General features: G+C 35.9%; 1 protein-coding gene across 3 annotated transcripts in view; it reads left to right on the forward strand.

Moving 5' to 3' along the window:
• EXOC2 (exocyst complex component 2) overlaps positions 1-20900 on the forward strand; it is a 124191-nt gene that overhangs the window by 77572 nt on the left and 25719 nt on the right. For all 3 annotated transcript variants that reach the window (XM_062617772.1, XM_062617771.1, XM_062617773.1), the window contains 6 exons: positions 2314-2394; positions 3231-3290; positions 4108-4169; positions 5097-5163; positions 8767-8883; positions 12343-12484. In XM_062617772.1, coding sequence (XP_062473756.1) covers positions 2314-2394; positions 3231-3290; positions 4108-4169; positions 5097-5163; positions 8767-8883; positions 12343-12484 — 529 coding nt within the window. The remainder of the gene's footprint in view (positions 1-2313; positions 2395-3230; positions 3291-4107; positions 4170-5096; positions 5164-8766; positions 8884-12342; positions 12485-20900) is intronic.

Here is a 20900-nt window from a genome sequence, read left to right on the forward strand (position 1 = left end):
AATGCACAAATAAAAGCTTTGTAGATTTGTGCCATATATTGAGAAACAAACAATTAGACAACAAGATGTAGCGTGACTTTCTGCCTTATGTAGGGTTAAATGTATCAGTATAATTACCAATGACATCTAGCATGATTTTGCTGAGATATATATACAATATTGCTTTCATTGTTAAGCATCTTATTTTAGGGATGGGTTACTGAACTAAAAAATTATTTTTGAGGTCACAACAAGTTCATTTCACATCAAAATGCTTCAAAATTTAGTAAGCACACTACCATGGAATTGGTCGGTAGCTAAATAAATAGGTCACTTATATGTTATAATGAGAAATTGAACTGAAAAACAACTAATTTAGGAGATTGCCTACCCACAAACAACAAATGAATTGAAACCAGATTCAGATAAATTAGTGAGATGTTTTCTGGAAATAAACAGTAATGAGTAATGCCTAAAACACAGCAAGCATGTTGTAGGTGTGACTTAAAAACAATCCGTGAAAGCAGAACGGGCCTGTGGGAGGAAGAGTTGCTCTGTGTGTATTATCTAAGGGAATGCTCCACAGAGTTTCTTAGTTTTTCTTACTTGCTTCTATAAATACGTGTTTGAAGCTCAGTAGGAGGGTATTAAGCAATCACATTATACATACACATTGTAGAAAAGTGTGTTATTGGGCAATTGTAGTATTATAACCAGATATGCAGCTTCTGGTCTTGGTTTCAGTTGCCACTGACTTGAGCAAGTCCCTTAACTTTTCTGGTTTTCACTTTGTTTCTTTATGGTGTTGCTGTATCCTAACCCATCTTTGTTTAAAAAATACTTGGGTCTCTTTCGTATTTAGAAATCGCCCACTAATTCTATGTGTGCAGCACTTCCCTAGTTACCTTTGAGGCCAAGGTTGAGACATGATAAATTTTCATGGTTGCAATTGATTGTTTTATCATAACAGGATTATTTATCTACTGAACTGAGTTCATAGTGGTATTATTATAGCAAAACTTGTGGCAAAAGTTAACCAGTACAAAGAAGGGCCACACCATCTCTTTGGGAATGTTTTAGGCTTAATATAGAAACTTTATTTTATGTTTGCAGGAAATACTGGTTGCTAGCCCCTTTAGCATTTATATTCCAGGTAAAAGGTAGAGTAAGACACAGAACCAGTTTTCCTTGGTTTCATAATATCCAAAAAATAAGATACCTGAACAGCTTTCTTCCCCTGAGGTGTGATGTTTTATTCTGTGGAAACAAAACCCAAGAGGATTACTGCTAGTCTTTTTCTTTTAAGTGGGTCCCAAAATAATCATTACAGATTGTCTTGGTGACTTTTTTCATGAGTTTCAGGTTGTCATGCAGATACCACTTTTGACGGTCCACCTCCACCTCAGCAGTTACAGAAATAAAAGTTGCTCCTAAGCCTGAAGTTAGTGACATTTCCATAAACTATCCACTGGATGAAAAGTGGGTTTACATGGCTTAGGAACTCATTTGTCCACCTCCTTGATGCAAATCCAATAGGATGATGTCCCTCTTTTCTACAACAGTGACACCTCTCTGCCACACACTGCCCTGCATGATAGCTTCCTGCCTAATACCAGCAGGCAGCCTCATCTAAAAAAAAAAAAGTATGACTTATCAGGGAAGAGGGAAAGACAAGGAAAAACTGCCTGATGACTGATGCTGTGAACTTGTGTGCACTTTCAAAGTGAAATTGATCCATGCAGCAAGACATTGGTATTTCAGGTTTGGAAACCCGAAGGTAAAAAAAAAAGTGCCTCCAATCCAGTGGGTGTTTTTCCTCTGTGTGAAAGCAATTTCAGTCAGGTTTTCTTAGAAACTTTTTGCTGGAATAAAATACAAAAATATCAGATATCGCAGGTGAAATTCTATCCCAACTTAGATCTAGGAGGGGAAGGAGGAGAGTGTCACAGGCATCTATAATGTAGTTGTCAATCTATGCTACCACGAACAAGCTATAAAAATCTTTCATGACCCTTTCAGAGAAGGCTGTTTGATGCAGAAGTGTCTTGTTCAGGTAAGAAAATGTGCATTGACTTATGGTAATAATTCTGTAACAAGCTTAAGTACAAAAGGACGTCACTACAAAAAGGTCCATTGGTAATATATGAATTGTGGGTTTGTTTTGTGGTTTTTTGTTTTTTTTGGGGGGGGTTGGTTTTTTTTTTATTCTCTCCACCCCCTACCTTATTTAGGATAATTTGGAAATAAAGAGCTTACCGTATGGCATGGACGTTTTTATAATTTTGCGTAGTATACGTTTGACATGGTAAAGCTAAAAAGTCTTTTGCCTTTCAGCCAACCCAGTTTGAACAGTGCATTATACATTCCTTGCAATCTCTTAAAACTGTACTAGACTGCAAACCTGGAGAGGCCAGCGTAAGTTTCGATTTATGCATTTATTTTTGTTCTTTTTATGCTAATTACTGTTGGGTTTCAGAACAAGAACTTTCAGAGAATGATACAGGGGTATAAATTCCTTCTTTTTTTAATCATGAACACCCTTTTCACTGCTGCTAGCTTTTAGAATTCTGTTTGTTTCCTTTGCTGGGATAATTGTGTATGTATGGGGAAGATTGAACCTGTATTTAAACCTTTAAAGCTGTCCTTTTGAAAAAAAAGGAAAAAGTTACTAACGTAACTTTCAGGTAGCAAAAAAAGGAAAAAGCTACTAACGTAACTTTCAGGTAGCAAAAGATGTGACTTAATTTACATGAGGGGGAAAAAAAAAAGAAGGTGCCATTCCAAGGAGTTACTCTTCAGTCAGTGTTGCATCCAAATTACTTGCAGAACTTAAATTCAGTTTTTCACTTCTAAATCAGCAGTCCTCATTGTACCCACCACTTAATACCTTGAGACCACAGCTGATTGTGATACTGATGTTTTCTTTCAGGTTTCAGTTATGTAAGGAAGTTTAATACTTTTCCAAAATCCCTTGGGCTCCTTTGTGGGTATTGTTTCTCCTCCCTTATTTTTATTTTTACAGCTGGTTTGTCTAGTATCTCAGTGAACATTATTCACAAGAATCTACAGTGCATGAGGAATCCTTCTTCTTAAGGTGCAAAGATCCTTGAAAAAAACAAAGATCTTTGAGTTGTGTCCCAGCATCCATTCCTACAATTGTGTAATCTCTTTAGGGATAGTATACTCAGGCTTTTCTTGAGAATAAGCCCACAAGAAGCTATTCTGCTGAAATATTATGCTTGCATCTTCAGGTTTTCCAGCAGCAGAAAACACAGGAGGATGTGTGTCAGCTGAGCATTGGGATCATGCAGGTAACTCGAGCAGTTCTAAGTGTGAAACTTGGTGATCAACAAAAATGTGTGCTTTGTACCCTGCCCACCTCCCAAAAGGTACCTTAAGTTGATGACTGTGTTATTCCTCTGATATACTCTGGAAAACTGAGAAATGTTTTTCTTTAAAAGTATGTAGAGCTTACTAGCTGAATCTGATGATACTAAATCCTCAGAGGCTGACATATTCAAGTATTTTACCAGTCATGACTGTTCAAGGTTTTTCTGACAATTGAAAGACACTTGCTGAGCTGTCATTGATATACTGCAGTGAAAAGGAGCAATACTGATTTTCATTAGCTGAAGAGCTAGCTTTCAATTTTTGCATTCGAAGCCAGTATTCTTTGTAGCAAAATCTGATCCTTTTTCTTGAATACATTTGAACCATTTTTATAGTCTTCTTAAATAAGAAATCGTGAGCCAAAGCAAAAAATGGATTTTAGTGATACTTTTGTGATGTTTGCTTGGGATCAACTGTTTAGATTGAGCACTTGAAAACTATTAACAATGCCTTTTCAAATGCAGATTATCACTGCATAATTTTAGACATGCATGATGAATATCACTTGGGAAAATTAAAAAGTCCTGTGTTTTTTTTAACAAGTAAACTGTGATGGATATAAAATTGAAAATATGCATTCAAAAAGTGTAAGTAAAATGTTACTGTATTTATGTTGGGTTTAAGACAAAGGCAGTGATGGTTTTCTGCTTCTATTGATTGTTATAAAAGTGAATTTAAGATTTTTTTTTTATTTTTTTTTCTGGCAGAAAATGTACTTCTTGCTTTATTGTTTTCTAGGTCTTTATAGACTGCTTGGAACAACTGAGCACCAAACCTGATGGTGACATAGATACAGCACAGTAAGTAAAATAAATAGGACCTACGTGTAATATTCTGAAAATGCAGGTGCAAGTCTCAAATTTCAGTAGTGGCGGTGTTTTATCCCCTGTGGTATTTCATACTTCTTGTGAGTACTTTTGCCTCTGGTTAGTGATGCTTAGAAATAAGAGCAGATACTTTTTATGCTGAACAGTTGAGTGACATCATGTAATAAATATTGTGCACAATAATGAATATGGTATTATTATACCATTTTATTCAATGACAAGAGTTATGTGCTGTAGAAGCATGTATGTTGTTTTTGACGTGCCCTTACATGGAATGAGTTGTCCTTGTCACTAAGTAATGTCTAGTCTTGGAGAAAAAGCCGCCCCTGCCTTTCTTTTCTTCCCTTTTATTCTGACTAGTTCTATTGGTATTTCTGCTAAATTCTTAACAGTTTTTTTGTTCAATAATTGCTCATGAGCCACTTACATTAGAGAGCAAAATAAGTCGGAATAGCCTGAGTTTCTGAGAGCACTAATCATTTCTTTGTGAAGAGCCAGAGACTTGGCAAATACACAATATGCATTAGAAAAAGGCAAATCGACTGTGTTCCTAATGCCACTTTTTTTTTCCTTTTTTTTCCTTTTTTTTTTTTTTTTTTGATACTTGGGTGGCTGTTGGCTGGATAGGTGTAAAACCAAAATGGAATCTATGGCAAACCAGAGAAAATTAAAATGCTTTAAGAAGGAAAGGTCTGTAGCTGAAATAGTACTTTCTGGCCCCAGAGCTCCTGTAGGCTTTGTGCACATCTTAGACAAACTGAGCAACATGGCTGCTTTACTGTCTAATGCAAAGGAGCTTGAAACAGTATTCTGATCTTCTGTTCCAACTGTTCATTTGAATCCACCATGTATCAGATAATTAAAAGCACTATAATACTCACTTTTTAATAATATTCTTAGTCTTTCAGTTGATGTTTCATCTCCAGATTTGTTTGGAAGCATTCACGAAGACTCCAGTCTTTCTTCAGTAAGTTTGGCTTATGTTTTTAAAAGCTGATGTGAAAATTAAGATTTCTCAAAGTTACTGGAATGAGTCCTTTTACTGTATTGTTTCAGAGTTATATTTTTCTTTTTTAGAGAGCAACTTTGTATTCTAGAGGCATTTACTAGATACATATGTCCATAAGCATAAGAAAATAGGATATAAGGTACTATGACTGGAAAAAGGGAAATATAACCCCCATTTTCAAGAAGGGGAAAATGGATGACCCAGGGAACTACAGACCATTCAGTCTCACCTCCATGCCTGGCAAAATCTTGGAGCAGATTCTCCTGGATGGCATGCTAAGGGAAGTGAAAAACAGCAAGGTGCTTGGTGACAGCCAGCATGGCTTCACTAAAGGGAAATCCTGCTTGACCAATTTGGTGGCCTTCTATGATGGGGCTACAGAACTGATGAACAGGGGTAGAGCAGTTGATGTCATCTACCTGGACTTGTGCAAAGCATTTGACGCATTCCCACATGACATCCTTGTCTCTAAATTGGAGAGACATCAATTTGATGGATGGACCACTCGGTGGATAAAGAACTGGCTGGATGGCCACATGCAAAGAGTTGTGGTCAATGGCTCAATGTCCGGCTGGAGACCAGTAACGAGTGGTGTCCCTCAGGGATCGGTGTTGGGACCGGCCTTGTTCAACATCTTCGTTGCTGACATGGACAGTGGGATTGAGTGCGCCCTCAGCAAGTTTGCCGATGACACCAAGCTGTGTGGTTCGGTTGATACCCTGGAGAGAAAGAATGCCATCCAGAGGGACCTTGACACGCTTGTGAGGTGGGCTGATGCCAACCTCATGAAGTTTAACCATGCCAAGTGCAAGGTCCTACACCCAGGTTGGAGCAATCCCAGGCACAGCTACAGGTTGAGCAAAGCAGAGATTCAGAGCAGCCCTGCAGAGAAAGACTTGGGGGTGTTGGTTGATGAGAAAATGAACATGAGCCGGCTTCAGTGTGCGCTTGCAGCCCCGAAAGCCAACCGTATCCTGGGCTGCATCAAAAGGAGCGTGACCAGCAGGTCACAGGAGGTGATTCTGTCCCTCTACTCTGCTCTCCTGAGACCTCCTTGGAGTATTGTGTGCAGTTCTGGTATCCTCAACATCAAAAGGACATGGAACTGTTGGAACAAGTCTAGAGGAGGGCCATGAGGATGATCAGGGGGCTGGAGCACCTCCCATATGAAGATAGGCTGAGAAAGTTGGGACTGTTCAGCCTGGAGAAGAGAAGGCTGCGTGGAGACCTCATAGCAGCCTTCCAGTATCTGAAGAGGGGCTATAGGGATGCTGGGGATGGACTATTCATTACGGACTGTAGTGATAGGACAAGGGATAACGGGTTAAAACCTAAACAAGGGAAGTTTAGATTGGATATAAGAAAGAAGTTCTTTACTGTGAGGGTGGTGAGGCACTGGAATGGGTTGCCCAGGGAGGTTGTGAATGCTCCATCCCTGGCGGTGTTCAAGGCCACATTAGGCAGAGCCTTGGGTGACATGGTTTAGTGTGAGGTGTCCCTGCCCATGGCAGGGGGGTTGGAACTAGATGATCTTAAGGTCCTATCCAACCCTAACTATTCTATGATTCTACTGTTCTCTTATGGTATCTTAGTTTACCATCTTAAGGTAACTAATGAAAGTATTTTTAAAACCATGTCTTCCTCAAACTGAAATGGCATCATTGAAATTAGTGAAAATAGCACTAGTGTTAAGACAGCTGAAGATGTAACTTTTGATTTGTCACCTTGTTATAAATTATAAGAAGTGGTCTAATTATTAGTTGATTTTTAAACCCTATGAAAATACAGATATTCAGTACTGTAGTTTCCCAAAAAAAAATAAACATTACTGAGTAATTATTTATTTGACTTATTTGAATTTGGTTTTGCTTTTTGGAAAATTGGGGAAAAAAAAAAAAGGGTTCTTTTCCTGACACTTTGGCTTTGGTGAATGTACTTTCTTCTAGTCTGGTAGCTAATGAAAAAAATGTAGTTATTCCGTGAAGGAAACCTAGTGAGAGCCTGTTGTGAAGTTAATATTCCTTAGTACAATTTTAAATGTTCTCAGAAGCCCAGCTTTGCTTATTTATGAAAGCAATAAGCATTCCTGCTGCAATAAAGAATCAGATTGCCAAATCATGGCAAGTTTCTGAATTGCAGACTATAATAATTCTTTCAAGACTTTTATTCTTGAAACACATCAATTTTGATATTAATTGCTGATAAACTACCATTTTTGTGTCTGTGGTTTCCTCATGCGTGTCATAGGTATGAAGGTTTAGATAAGAAGAAAGATAGTAACGATTTCAGACAATGTTTGACTTCCATAGTATCATATTAATTTTTTCCTGTCAATCACAGAACTCTTTATCTTCTCTTTCCTTATTGAGTAATGAGAACAGAGGTGGTGAGTGATCAAAGTAAAATTCGTCACTGTATTTTTAATATTCTCTTTTTTTCAGTAGTCTGTATACCAGCTGATTATAACTTAAAGTAGTAGTCAGTTGTGTATCTCAGTAGTAGTTATATTGCTGGAATACATAATTGTCATAGTTCTTCTGGGTCTGAAAACCATTTTTAATCAGATCTGCATTCTTATGGTGACTGCATTGCCAAATAATTTTGTTTTCAAAATATTTGCTGGTTTTGATTTTGAACTGCTGTCTGAGGTAGATAAATGTTTTGCCATTCGGAGAAGAAGAGAGGGAAAGAGGGTAGACCAAATTATTTAAATACTAGTTCTGTCTTGTTTGGTTCTTTGTTTCTTTGGAAACTGCACCTTGTTGCATCAAGGTCATGGAGATGCAATTCTGTTATTTCAAATCCGGAATGTGTTTGACCTTCTTGTATTTAAAACAAAAAAAAAAAGGAGAAAAAATGAAAATAAATTTCCAAATTAATTGCTGAAATTATATTATGTACTTCTGAATTTTCTGGTATTTTAGAACAGGTGACTGTATTTGGTCAGTAGCTGTTCTGCTTCCCTAGTTTTAGCCAACTTCATGTGAAAGTGAAGATCACAGAATCATAGAATAGTTTGGGTTAGAAAGAATGTTCAAAGGTCATCTAGTTCCAATCCCCCTGTGATAAGCAGGGACATCTTTATCTAGATCAGGTTGAACCACATCCAGCCTGACCTTGAATGTCTCCAGTGATGGGGCATCTACCATCTCTGTGGGCAACCTGTGCCAGTATCTTATGGCCCCGATCTTCAGTTAATTTTATAATGGTCATAATTCTTAGCCTATTTCTTGAAACAAAGTAAAAGCCAGAAACAGCTTCCTGGAAAGCCGTCCAAACCTCATTTTTGTAACAACGTCTTAACCACAGTTCTGTATTAGTCACAGCTATTCCAGTGAATGCTCCAGATCCCATAAGAAAAGCGTACATTCAGTCATCATATTTGATAATTCACTCAGTTCTTGGTGGTTTATTGACATAAATATTTGTAAACTCCACTTTATTTATCAGCTTTTTTGTCACATGCAGAAAGTTAAAATACTATACATTTAAAGTGTTGGTCATGCTGATGCTTCTTTTCTAACTATTGTACTTTTTCTTCTGTTAAAATAATTCTTTTAGGAACAGAGGCTTTTAATTGCACTCAGTAACTGCCGTTATCTGGAACGTCATACCTTCCTAAACATAGCTGAACATTTTGAGAAACATGGCTTTCAAGGCGTTGAAAAAATAACTCAAGTAAGTGAGAACACTGGAATGAAAAAGCACTGCTTGAAGGAAACAGTTTTTCTTTGTTTTGCTTTCTGTGGAAATTAAGTGCAAGTGTTCAGATGGCTAAAAGTATTCTTGGGTCTGCCCACTACAAATCAGTGGGACTGCAAGCATCAGTTGGATACAACGACAATATGGTTGTATATGTTCCTGTAAGGCTTAAATAGCTTGTGTAGCAAATGTGACCTCTTATTCAGGACTTCAGAAAGCTTATCAGATTTCTTAGTAAAGCTGTTTAATGTCACTGTGTTCTCTTAATGCTGAGAATAAAAGATCATTATCTCAGAAATATACTTGATAAATTATTTCATCTGGCAATCTGTGTTACTGATAGCTGTTGTTCATAAACTAATTCAGGTTTTTTGTTGTGTTTTGGTTTTTGTTGGTTTGGTTTTTGGGTTTTTTTTTGGTTTGTGGTGGTTTTTTTTTTCAAAGAATGAAAATGTCGAAGTGGGTGGCAGTAGCTGTCTCATTTTCCTGCCTTTTTGTAAAGACTAATCATTTTTTATGAGAAATGTTGTGACTTAATCCTTTAGGGCCATAAACCCAGTTTATTTCCAGAAACATTTGTTGATTTGAGGTAAAATGTTATCTTTTCCAATACAGAGTACAGTATTTCACTCAAACTGATGTTTCTACTGTGGAGTACATCCTTAATTCCCTTCTGCCTGAATGTTGGTTGAATTTCTGTGGCTGAAGTAATTTTGAATAGCAGTTAAATGGGTTTGACACGATTTGTGTATTTAGTACAGTATACAGAATTACTCTAGATATTGCGGTTCTTTGCTACTGGGACAACTGAGTTGAGCTAGGTACAGTTAGTGTTGTCTATATAAGCAAATAAGACATCTGTTATGTATGTATTCAACACTGTCTTGTACAGCCACATCAAAGTATTGGTACTAAAAGTCTGGTAGTTTTATAAATTACAAAATTCAAATCTTGAAGTAGCAGATTAATTGCAAATCTGTGTTAACCCTTTGAAAGCACTGACTGGACCAGATAAGCATATATGGGACCCATCAATCAGTAATGCTCCCTGGGAGAATTTGGATAATTAGATAGAGAGCAGTTTTTGAACCCTTCACTGTTCACAGAGGTTTAGATGTGTTGGTTGATTTATTCCAGTTTTTTGTTCTGTCACCTGAACTTCTGTAATTTTTTAACTGAATTTATTATTAGATAAAAAATTGTAATAAAGATCTGACAGAATTTTAGAAAAACAAAATTTGGTTTTAAGATGACTGAAACAAAACTGTACTTTTAAATTGTTAGCTTTATATATGGATTTTTAATGTGATTTTGTAGTTTATGTTGGTAAAAACTGTACATTGTTGTGTTCTTTCTAAAGTTGCATGTTAGCAGGGAAATCATTATTATCTAATATGAAAATACAGCAGTCATAAAATGGTAACCAAGAAATTTCCTTACGTTCTACATGGTTGCTGTTTCCATTTTTTTTCTTATTGTGCCAAATACAAATTTAAATAAAATGGCCAAACTTTATGCTCTGCTTTACACACATGCCATCTTGGCACATACTTATGATACTCACCTGTAGTTATATTTAATTTTTACATAAATCTTTTAAGTGCTTTTCTATGGAGATTCTTTAGTTCAACACTGTATCATCCGTTTAGTTAATTAGCAAGTGGATGAAGAATTATCCCATAACATTCATCCTAGCTTGTTGTTTAAGCTTCTGGATATAATTGTTTCCAGAGTTCTGATACTTAGATAAGGCAGATGGGTTACTAGGATAGAGACTCAAATGGCTTTAATACAAATTTGAAAACTGTAGTTATAGGGAAATTCTTAGAAGAATAACAGTGAGTGAATGTTATGGTTTTGTGAGTATTTGCCCCTCTTGAGCATCAGGAAAATGGGTATACACAGTGGACATTGCTGAGGACTTCCGCTTCATTCCCCCTTCCTGGGCTCAAAATCAAATTCAGGTGAATTGTTCATTCTTTCTTGTAATCTTTCCACCAGCTGAAAAACAAGTTTACCCACCATTATCTTAATTGTGCATTGAACTTGAAGCAGGTTGAAGGATGACAAATTAGATTTATCAGATAGAAAAGCACGGAAGTGGTAGTATCTCTTGTTTCAAAACACCATCTTCACCATCCCAACTTTCCTGAATCTGACAGCAACTTTGTCTTTTCCCTTGCACTTATGATCTGATTCCTGAAGGCTTATCTGTCTGTCTGTTCCTGACTCAAATACTGCAGTTCTCTTTCCTCCTCACTTAACAGTGTAGGCATGCCAGTGAAGAACACAGTTCAGAGACATCCCTGCAGTGAAAAATCTTCATTGCTTATTTTACAGCTTTCAGTATTAAATATTTAGAAAGGAATTATAAGGAGTTGGTATTCTTATTTTCTTTCTTAATTTCTGGTTTGATCTAGACCTGCCTTTTTCCTCACATTTAAACCCCTTTGCTTCTGAAAATTATTTCATATATGCTTTTTTCCCTGATGATTGAGGAAAATGAGAAGTAGTTTAAAGTCTTTACTTTTCTATCACTTAAGCTGTTCTAAATCACGTGATATTTTCCACATTTTATTTGCATTTAGCATCCATTACCATCCTAGGATACTGAATTTCTACTTTAATATTTTATGATTTGCATTGCATTCCAGAATTATTTTAGAAGCTGTAAGGTATCTATACCCCTTGTACCTATACAGGGGGTATAAGAAAATCTTGTATAAAATTTGAAGTTTCCAATACAGTAAATGAACTATGCCTATCTCTTTAGCTTTCAGTGTGGCTAAGTTGTGTGAATTACTAAAAACTGCATAGAGAGCTGTTAAAAGAGAAATCTTTGGCAGATGTTGGTAAGCTGTCCCTATGCATCTGCTGTACCAAGGTGCTTTGAAATAAAGCAATAAGGTTCACATATACTGTTTCAGAAGGCAGAAACTGCTAAATAAATCTGTATGCCTGTTAAATACAGAGCAGATAGATAGTGAGAAGTTGAAAAATTGTAATTGGTGTATCAAGTATTATATGAAAATCTTCATGTGTCAGATTGGAAATTATTATGGGCACGTTTTAAAGCATTGACAAAACTCATTCTTTACTTGGTGCAAGATCAAGACCTCCTGATATTCAGGGAAAAAATATCATGCTATTAGACAATTAGAGTGATCTGCCTGCTTTGGCATTCCAAAAAATGTCTGCTGCTGAGCACAATAAAAAAAATAAAAATATATTGGGTAGGATGGACAGATAATATGAAAGTTCCTAGGTTTTCATATATGTAATTATGAAACGAAAAAGTAATTGCTGCAATTTATCAAAAACTAAAAATTACATGAGGTAATTTTTGGGGGGGTATGTGACTTAGTTCTTGTAGTTAATGAGCATTTATTATGTTTTATCTCTTCCTCTTTTTTTTTTTTTCCCACTGTTTTTTAGGTTAGTATGGAATCCTTGAAAGAGCTGGATCAAAGACTGTTCGAAATGTACATTGAATTCAAGGCAGATCCTATAGTTGGGTCATTAGAACCTGGCATTTATGCAGGATATTTTGATTGGAAAGATTGTCTTGTTCCAGCAGGTAAATATCTACTTATTAAATTCTGAAATTACTGTAACAGTGATTGATAGGAGCTAAAGTATACTTTACCATTAAAAACTTTTTTGTAGTCTGTGTTTTTAGCTTTTGACAAGTTCTCATTATAAGTTCTTTCTCACAGATTTTACTTAATTCCTAAATCATTTTTCAAAAACCCTCAAATCATTAAAGCAGCTTTCATCATTGATAATCTCTTTAATGCTTGTTTTTTGTGATTATTTTGCTTCATTGCTTGTATATAATAGAAAGAATTATAAAAGACATCTTTGCTATTTTCTTATGAAATTCATTGAGATTTGTTTGGGATTTTTTCCAGAGAATCTGGCTACTTTTGTAATAGATGTAATTATAGTTCTGAAAAGGTAAAATTACAAGAAAATTCATGCTATAACAGTAGTTCAGCAAAGAATGTTAAACGATCAAAGAAGGGCAGCTATAAGTTATTTAGAATGACTGAGATGTTAGTCACTATTTAGTGCTTTGAGAGCCTCTGTTTTAAAGAAGCATAATCTAAATGAGCATTTCCTTTTTTTAAGTACTGAATACTGTGCACACTTAACATTTAGGACCTTTGAACATCCAATCTGTTGTAGTCAAAATTGACAGATCTAAATCAATTCGCACATGAATGCCTGGTTAATATTGAATAGTGTTGCAGTAACATAGTACACAGCATTTTGAAGGTGATCTTATATTAATTTTTCGTAAATGATTGACATGACAATTTGTACTTCCTTATTTTGATTGTTTCATGGAGTTGTATATGGTGAGCTTAGCAGAAATTTTGTGGTGGTTCAAAATTTGATCTAAAGGCTGTAAAACAAGAAGCACTTGTAATCTGTGTATCGAGCTGTGGTGTTTGCTTGCTGGGCCTTAAAAACACAAAGGTCTTGGGGTTTATTACTTTAGAGAAGTATCTCTTGTTACTACTTTTGTGCTTAGAATATATATACAGTTTATAGCAGAAATAATGTATATTTTAATCTTGCACATTCAAATTTATATCTGGATAATATGTAACTTACCATCATGTTTGGAGTACGGTTTTGCTTGGCATGTCTGCATTCCTACCAGCTGACAAAGAGAAATAAGTTGTTGTGTCAGCTTCTTTGTATGTTCATTTCTTGATCTAGTGCATTGAGATCTATGTACTAGACTTGCGTTACCTTTGGGATTATTCTGTAGTATTTTGTTTAAAGGGAATTTTGAATTTCTGTTAGAGGTGTGCTTTAGCCTCTTGCTTGCCCAACTTATTGTTGGGTTTTCATACTTCCTCTGCAACTTTTTCGCAAAAAATCAAAGTGAAGATGGTGAGTACTCCTTCTGGGTTAACGTATCATGGTGGTGGCCAAGAGGTGCGAATATGAAGTAGTAAAAAAGTTATTTGTTTGTGGGGTTATTTGGTGTTTTTTTTTGTTAATCTTCAAGCTAGGCATGTTAAAAAGGAACATGTAGTCCCTTCTTCCATGCTCCTGCTCCTTGATGAACTCTCCTTCTGATGGATAAATTCTGTCAAATGTACCCTGTTGGCTATTGGTGTAAAAGAGTATTGTTTAACACCAGCCAGCAACTAAGCATCACACCATTTGCTCTCACCTGGATCATCCCTGTAATATGGGGAGAGATGCGGGAGGGTAAGTGTAAGAAAACCCATGAGTTGAGATAAAAACGGTTTAATAATTGAAATAATAACAGTAATGAAAATTGTAGTGAACAGTAAAATTTTTAAAGAGACATACCCCCCCCCCAAAAAAAAACACAAAAAACCACCAACAAACAAAAAAAAAAACCCAACCAACAACAAAGTGATGCAACTAAAAATAATTGCTCACTACCAACCGATGCCCAGCCTGTTCCTGAGCAGGGGTGCCTTGGCCACCTTTCCCCTAATTTACGAGTATGATGGTCATATAGTATGGAATATCCCTTTGTCCAGTTAGGGTCAGCTGTGCTGGCTGTATCCCCTCCCAGCATCTTGTGCCCCCCAGCCTCCTTTCTGTCAGGGTTACTTAATTTATTGTAAGCACTATTCGGCAACAGCTAAAATATCAGTGTTTAATCAACGTTATTCTCATCCTAAATTCAAAACGCAGCACTGCACCAACTACTAGGAAGAAAAATAACTCTATCCCAGCTGTGAAACCAGGACAGAGTGTAACTTTGGGTACTTTCAGTTTGTCAGCTTATAATGATGGCTGCTTGATGCTGTTGGTGCTCTAAAGATAAAATTAGTAAGTGACTGGGAAAACCTCTCTCTTGGAGGAGGTAGATAAGCTTTATTGTCAAAAAGAACTGGAAAAACAAACCAACCAACCAAAAACTCCAGCACCCAAACACCTTTTCATGGGGCAATATTCAATTTTAAAAAAAAAACCACCACCAAACCCACACTGTCCAGCAGGCATATGGCATATGATTAATTTTTCTTGTCCAGTGAACTAGTATTCACAAACATCATTGAATTGTTCAGCAAGATTGTAGTTGAGAAAATAGACCTTTTTGTAATTTAAAAGATGCAGTTAGTACTGCAGTATGCATACTGCCTTTTAATTTTGCTCTTAGAAAAACCTGAAACAGACAGAGCTTTACTTTACAGCTCATCTCCAAGTACAGCATATAAAGTGTCTACCTTATTAAACAGATGACTGGGAGCAGGACACACTGAGTCAAAGACACGGTTAACTCAAAGATTCGTTAAAGATTGACACATTGATTTGTTGGGGGGAAAACATATCAGTTGTATAGTAGAAATTATAAAGATTACTGAAGAATAGAGTTCTTCTTGAGCAATTTCCCTGTTTTAGATCTTGACTTTTGTAGCCTTAATTTTTAAAACGTGAAAATGTTGATGATATTGGCAAGGCAAAACATTTAGGCATCAGCTGTGTTCCTGACTGTTACTATCAGTGATGTGTAGTGTTGCATAATTAAAGTGACTCTGTGTTCCATAGTAGGCACAACTATGCCCAGTTGTTAAGATGTAAAAGTCTGGCCTGCAGGTTTTTTTGTATGGTGCTTCTGCATTAGCTTTCAATAGTACTAGCAATAGTAAAAAGCCAAATTTTGATAAGGAGAGGGTGTGCTCTGAAAGAAGAGGACAAAGGCATCAATTTGCTAATATTTAAAAGATAAGGTGAAAGGCAAATAATTTCTCTGATGCAGTCTGAGACTTTGAAACATTTTATCTGGCAATTTAAAATTTATCCATAGTTGGGCATGTTGATGCCATGGATATATCTTTTGCAAACAACATTTTTGAAAAATGTGGGTGTGAAAATGTTGGGGAATTGGCTAGAAATAACATTAAGAATTTTATGGTCATGAATTTCCTGTGTTGCTAGTGCAGCCCAGAGCTTCAAGAATGCAACTGTTTCTGTACAATTGTACCAGTAAAGCACTAGCAAGTATTCCTTTCTAGAGAAAGAAAGGAATGTTACCAATCAGAATGAAGAAGCCAGAAGTCTGAATAAAATGCAGAGAACACCTTATCTGGACTATCAGGAAGATAATGCTTTTGGATAGATGGAGTTGTTCGTGGAGAGCATATCAGTGCTGGTAGAAATTAAGGTAACTGCAAGGGAGAGACTAGACTGGAATGAAAAGCTTGTGATGAAGACTGGTATCAAGCAAGGAACAAAGGTGGCCAAAGAGGGGAAACCAAGACTGGATGAGCAAGGTAGATACATACATTAGGGTAGCATTTAGGAATAGAGTTAACACAGAAACGAATTGCAAGGGATTTATACAAACGGGACAGACTCGATGTGCAAATTAAAGGGCAGAGTGGTCTGGTACTCAGTAGATCAGTGAGCTCACCAGAAGCTGCAGTGTAATCAAAGAAATACCCTCAGTCTCACACTTTAATCCTCTAGCAATGACATCCTGTTAATGTTATTAATTATTTTTTTTTTTGCACAGCTGGCAGAATTTATGAATGTATTACTATAAACTTACCATAATGCTACAGGCAGTGCTGCATGCTATATATATCGTGTGTGTGTGTGTGTGTATATATATATATATATGTTTTTTCTCAGACCACTGAGGAACACAATGGCCTGAGTGTTTTACCTTGCCAGTGCTATCAGTGTCGGCTCATTTTTAGAACTGAGGCTACAAAAGTCAAGGTCTACAACATCTGCCACATGACTCACATATAAATCCACTGTACCGAATTTACATGTATTGCTAATTCTGTTGAGCCATATAGACCAGTGCAGTAGGAGAATTTTCTGCTTTTTTGTTTGCTTTCTTTTCTATGTCAGTAAAGGTTTTGTACAGAAAAAAAATACACAAAGGCAAGTATAATCCAGTCTTTGAATAATATTTTATTTTCCCACATGGGTACACTTGACTTGCTTCATGAAATGCAGGCTGTTTGGGAGATAAAACTGGGGTTTGTATTATGTGGAGCTCTTACAGGCAAAAATCTGTACTCGGCTGTTACAGGTTTTGAGAAGCGAGTGAAGCATAATCTGGGTGGGGAGAAAAGTGGAGGCAGGATTCTGTGCACAGTCTTTTCTATGTCATGTTAATAACTTGAGCATTTTTGGTTTTATCTTTAAAATGCATTATTTGACTCCTGTCAGTTTGAACATTCATGTTTAATTTGACTACCTAAAGTCTTGTAATGTATAGAATATTCACACAAATATTATCCAAAACCTTGACAAAGTCAAAGATGACTTTACAGTCATCTGCCTGTAAGTACCAAGGACAATATTTCCTTGCATCATATAATTCATGGGGAAATAGAAGGGAAAACAGAAGGATAAGAACTGTAATAAATAAACATTTTTGAAGGAATTAGAATGAAATTAAGAAGCCTGCTTTTTGAGCAAGCTTTGGAAAATAAGTAATATTAAAGTTTTGCATCGTGTTTCTGTCAGTGTGGAAAAAGCATATGGCATGCTCTCTTAAGAAAATGTCCTGTAATTATCAGATATTTATTTATTTATGCATATGTTTTTTGTTATAGTGTTAAATATAAGCAAGGGCAAATTGTTTGCATGGGGCAAATTTTAATTTAGTTTATGTGCTAAAACTTTTACTGTTTAGTTTTTCAACATACATGCTTTTATCAGTATGAAAGCTCTGAATGTCAGAACTTGCGCACAGTGTAATTATACATATGCCCATTTATTTTGATCTAAGGTGTGACTGCTGGTGTTAGAAGTAAGTATTATTAACTTAATTAGTTTTATTGTTAATAAATAACTTTCATTTCAATTTTCGTTTTAATTTCAGTGTTGGCTTCTGAGTCTTTACAACAAAGACTTCTTTCTAACATGTAGAAACAATGAAATCTAGTTTGGTTCTTTTTGCTTGTTTGAAACATTCTAATTTAATCTGTGGTATTAACAGAATTAAGAGATGAAAGGGATAATGGGAAACAATGTTAAACAGTTGCTGAGTATGAGTTTACAGCATTTTTTTTTGTGTAAACTGATCAGTTCAGCATACAAGCTTGTTTCTGTTCTTTCTTTCGTAGTAGGTTACTTTTTACTGGATTTATTAAAGTTCTGTTTTAAATGCATATATGTTTGTCTTGATCATCTGACAAAATTAGTCTGTGAGCTCTTCTAGATTCCACACCAATAGGCTTTTGGAGAATGGACGACTTGGTTGTGTTACTCTAAATTTGGATTAAAAGACTTCTGTGTATTGAAGTTTGTACAGTACAAGCAGAAGTAGTTGTACGTGGGCATTCTGTCTTTTAGATTATTTTAAGATTTTGCATGCAAATGTCAAGTTATTTTTAATAATCTGGCAAGTTTCAATGTATTTTATTTGTTAACATATACAAAAACTACGTAAAATTGATATTATAAGTGTGGATTTCTTTACCATACAAAAGAAATCCACACAAAAAGTGGGTGTTCATTTATTTTCCTGAGGATTTCAGATATGGTCATCACTTTTCATTACTTATTTTTGAAATGCTGGCTGCTGTAAAGTCTACCCAGCATTCACTCAAAGTTCACAGCATAGAGAGGTACAGGTGCTAGTCTAATAATCTTTCTAAAATATGTATATTCTGTGTTTCACTGAAGGTGCCAGATATTGGGTGGTTTGGGGCGACTTTGTAGTATTTAAAATTTCACATTGCATTGAAAGTTTCAGGTGATTTCACACTTTCTGCTGAAAGTTAATTGTGTTTTTTTTTAGATAATCATTCTGTACTTGGCATAAGTTGAATATAGTAGACTTAAATCTGAATTTTTTGCTGTTTTGGCATGTTAAGGGAGTATTGTTTGGAACATTTCAAATATATCAAATGCCACTCTTACAGTAAAAGCTTAAGTGCGTCAGATTTGCTAAATCAGATTTGATATACTTGTCACATTTCTTATCTGTTATTTGTCTAATCTAAAACTCTAATAAAACACTTCTAATGGCAATAGCCTGATGAAAAGGTACTCAACAGTTAAAATTGAAATATCAAAAGGCATATTTAATTTGTAGTTACACAATGACATACTTGTCAACCCTAACTTTTCTTCTTTTGTTTAATTTGGGGCACCAGTACCCTGCTTACATGAAAGATGACAAGTGCATTTACATCTTAAAAACATTTGGGTATAGTAGAAATTTTTTTTCTTGTGTTTTTTTTTTTGTTTGGATTTTTTTTTTGAGAAATAGGCAGTTACTTTTTGATTGAAATAAATTTGCAAAATAGTTTGGTTTGAAATCTCTAACTCTTTAGATTTCTTCTAACACTTCAACTGGATGGCTTCAGAATTATCTTGCAACCTGCGTATTCTTGCGTCGTGTGCCGTTGTATTTCATTTTCTTGCTGTGTTTCTCGGGTTGCAGTTTAGAGTGCATGGGGGTGTCAGCATTGGTGAGAGTAACTTCAGCTACTGAAAAGGGAACTTTTTGTAGCCGCAAAGTTGGGGGGGAAGAGGAAAGGGTGTTTGTTTTGTTCCTTTCCCCCTACCCCACTCCTCCCAGGACTGCACAAAAGAGGATCAGCATTTGAAGAAACAGCTTTGTATCTGTGCTGGTGTGTTATAACTTCATTTAGAGCACCAGTGTTCTTATACACAGTCCTCTTCAAGTGTTCCAGTTAAAATATGCTTTCTTTTTTCATTTTCTGCATTTCTTTCAAACCGGTTTCCATCATACATTACTAAATTTATATTTTGTCATTATAGTAAGGAAATAATAACTATGTTCTTTGTCAACAATCAAATTTTTATTAGGATGAGTTGAATTCAACATCCTTAAATGACCTGTTTAACTGCCAAATGTAAGAATCCATGTGTTGCACGAATGCAGTTCTTGCATTTGGTTTACTACATACAGTTCTTCACAGAGTTGAATCGTACTAAAATTTCAAAGTCAGGGGTTGACCTACTGTAGCCTTTCAATTAATTTTGTAAAAATAAATTGATTTCCTGCTTGAAATATTAAGTACAGGTTTCACTGCATGTTTCAAAATACCTTCATTTGTGTAACTTCATTTTAACCTCAGATTTTCATCAATTTCACTTTCAGACATTCAGGTTTCATTGTATTTTTCACTTCTGCAACAATATGATTTCTTTAACACATTACGTTAGTGTCTGAATTATAAGTATTAAGGATCATTCTAGCTAGTGAAATTTAATGGACATTTTACCCCTTCTGTACTTGGTAACAGGAAAAAAAAAATTTTGCAAAAGGTGAGAACAGAAGAAGGAACTTTTTCTTCAGCTTCCTATAGTTTCTGCTTGACTGGTTATCTTTAATTTCTGACTGTTACAGAAATCACAGCAGAAACTGTCCTGAAGAGGCACTGCATTTTTTGGTCCCTACCTGCCACATACTGAGTTGCACTTGCATGTAGACATTATTAGATATCTTCTTGTGCTTCTGCATACTTCTTGCATGCAGGATTTTCTCCTGCCATTTTGCATTGAGTTTCTTGGCTGGTTTCAGCAGACTCTAGAGTTCACATGTGCAAGCGTAAAGTATGTTCATCTGCAACTTAACTATTTTATTTCTCATGCTTCCTCTTGCTTTGCACGTGTCTGCCTTCACTCAGTCCCATTTTATATTGTTTTTGGCTATTAAGTATACCAGTAGCTGTCTACTAGACTGTCATCCCTATCCCACCCATCTTCTCTTTGGCTTTACCTTTCAGACTTCTTCCTGCGATAATTTGTGGCATTTCTGTTTCTAAAAATCTTTCTCACCTGAAAACTTGGAGGACCTAGACCTATATTGCTTGAGGGATGGGAAGAGCATGAGCACAAAAGCCTTCTATCTATAAAATGTTGCTGCAATTTCTTGGTCAGACTGTATCATAGTCATCTTGTAGCTTGAGAATTGTGTCTGTTCATGTACCCTTTCTAACTGACAGTATTAGAGGTCACTCTAATACCTAAATGAGATGATAGTTACTGCAACTCTA

Source organism: Pezoporus occidentalis, unplaced genomic scaffold (genome assembly GCF_034315485.1).
Source record: "Pezoporus occidentalis ecotype Australia unplaced genomic scaffold, CSIRO_AGI_Poc_V1 ctg2, whole genome shotgun sequence".
Lineage (NCBI taxonomy): Eukaryota > Metazoa > Chordata > Aves > Psittaciformes > Psittacidae > Pezoporus > Pezoporus occidentalis.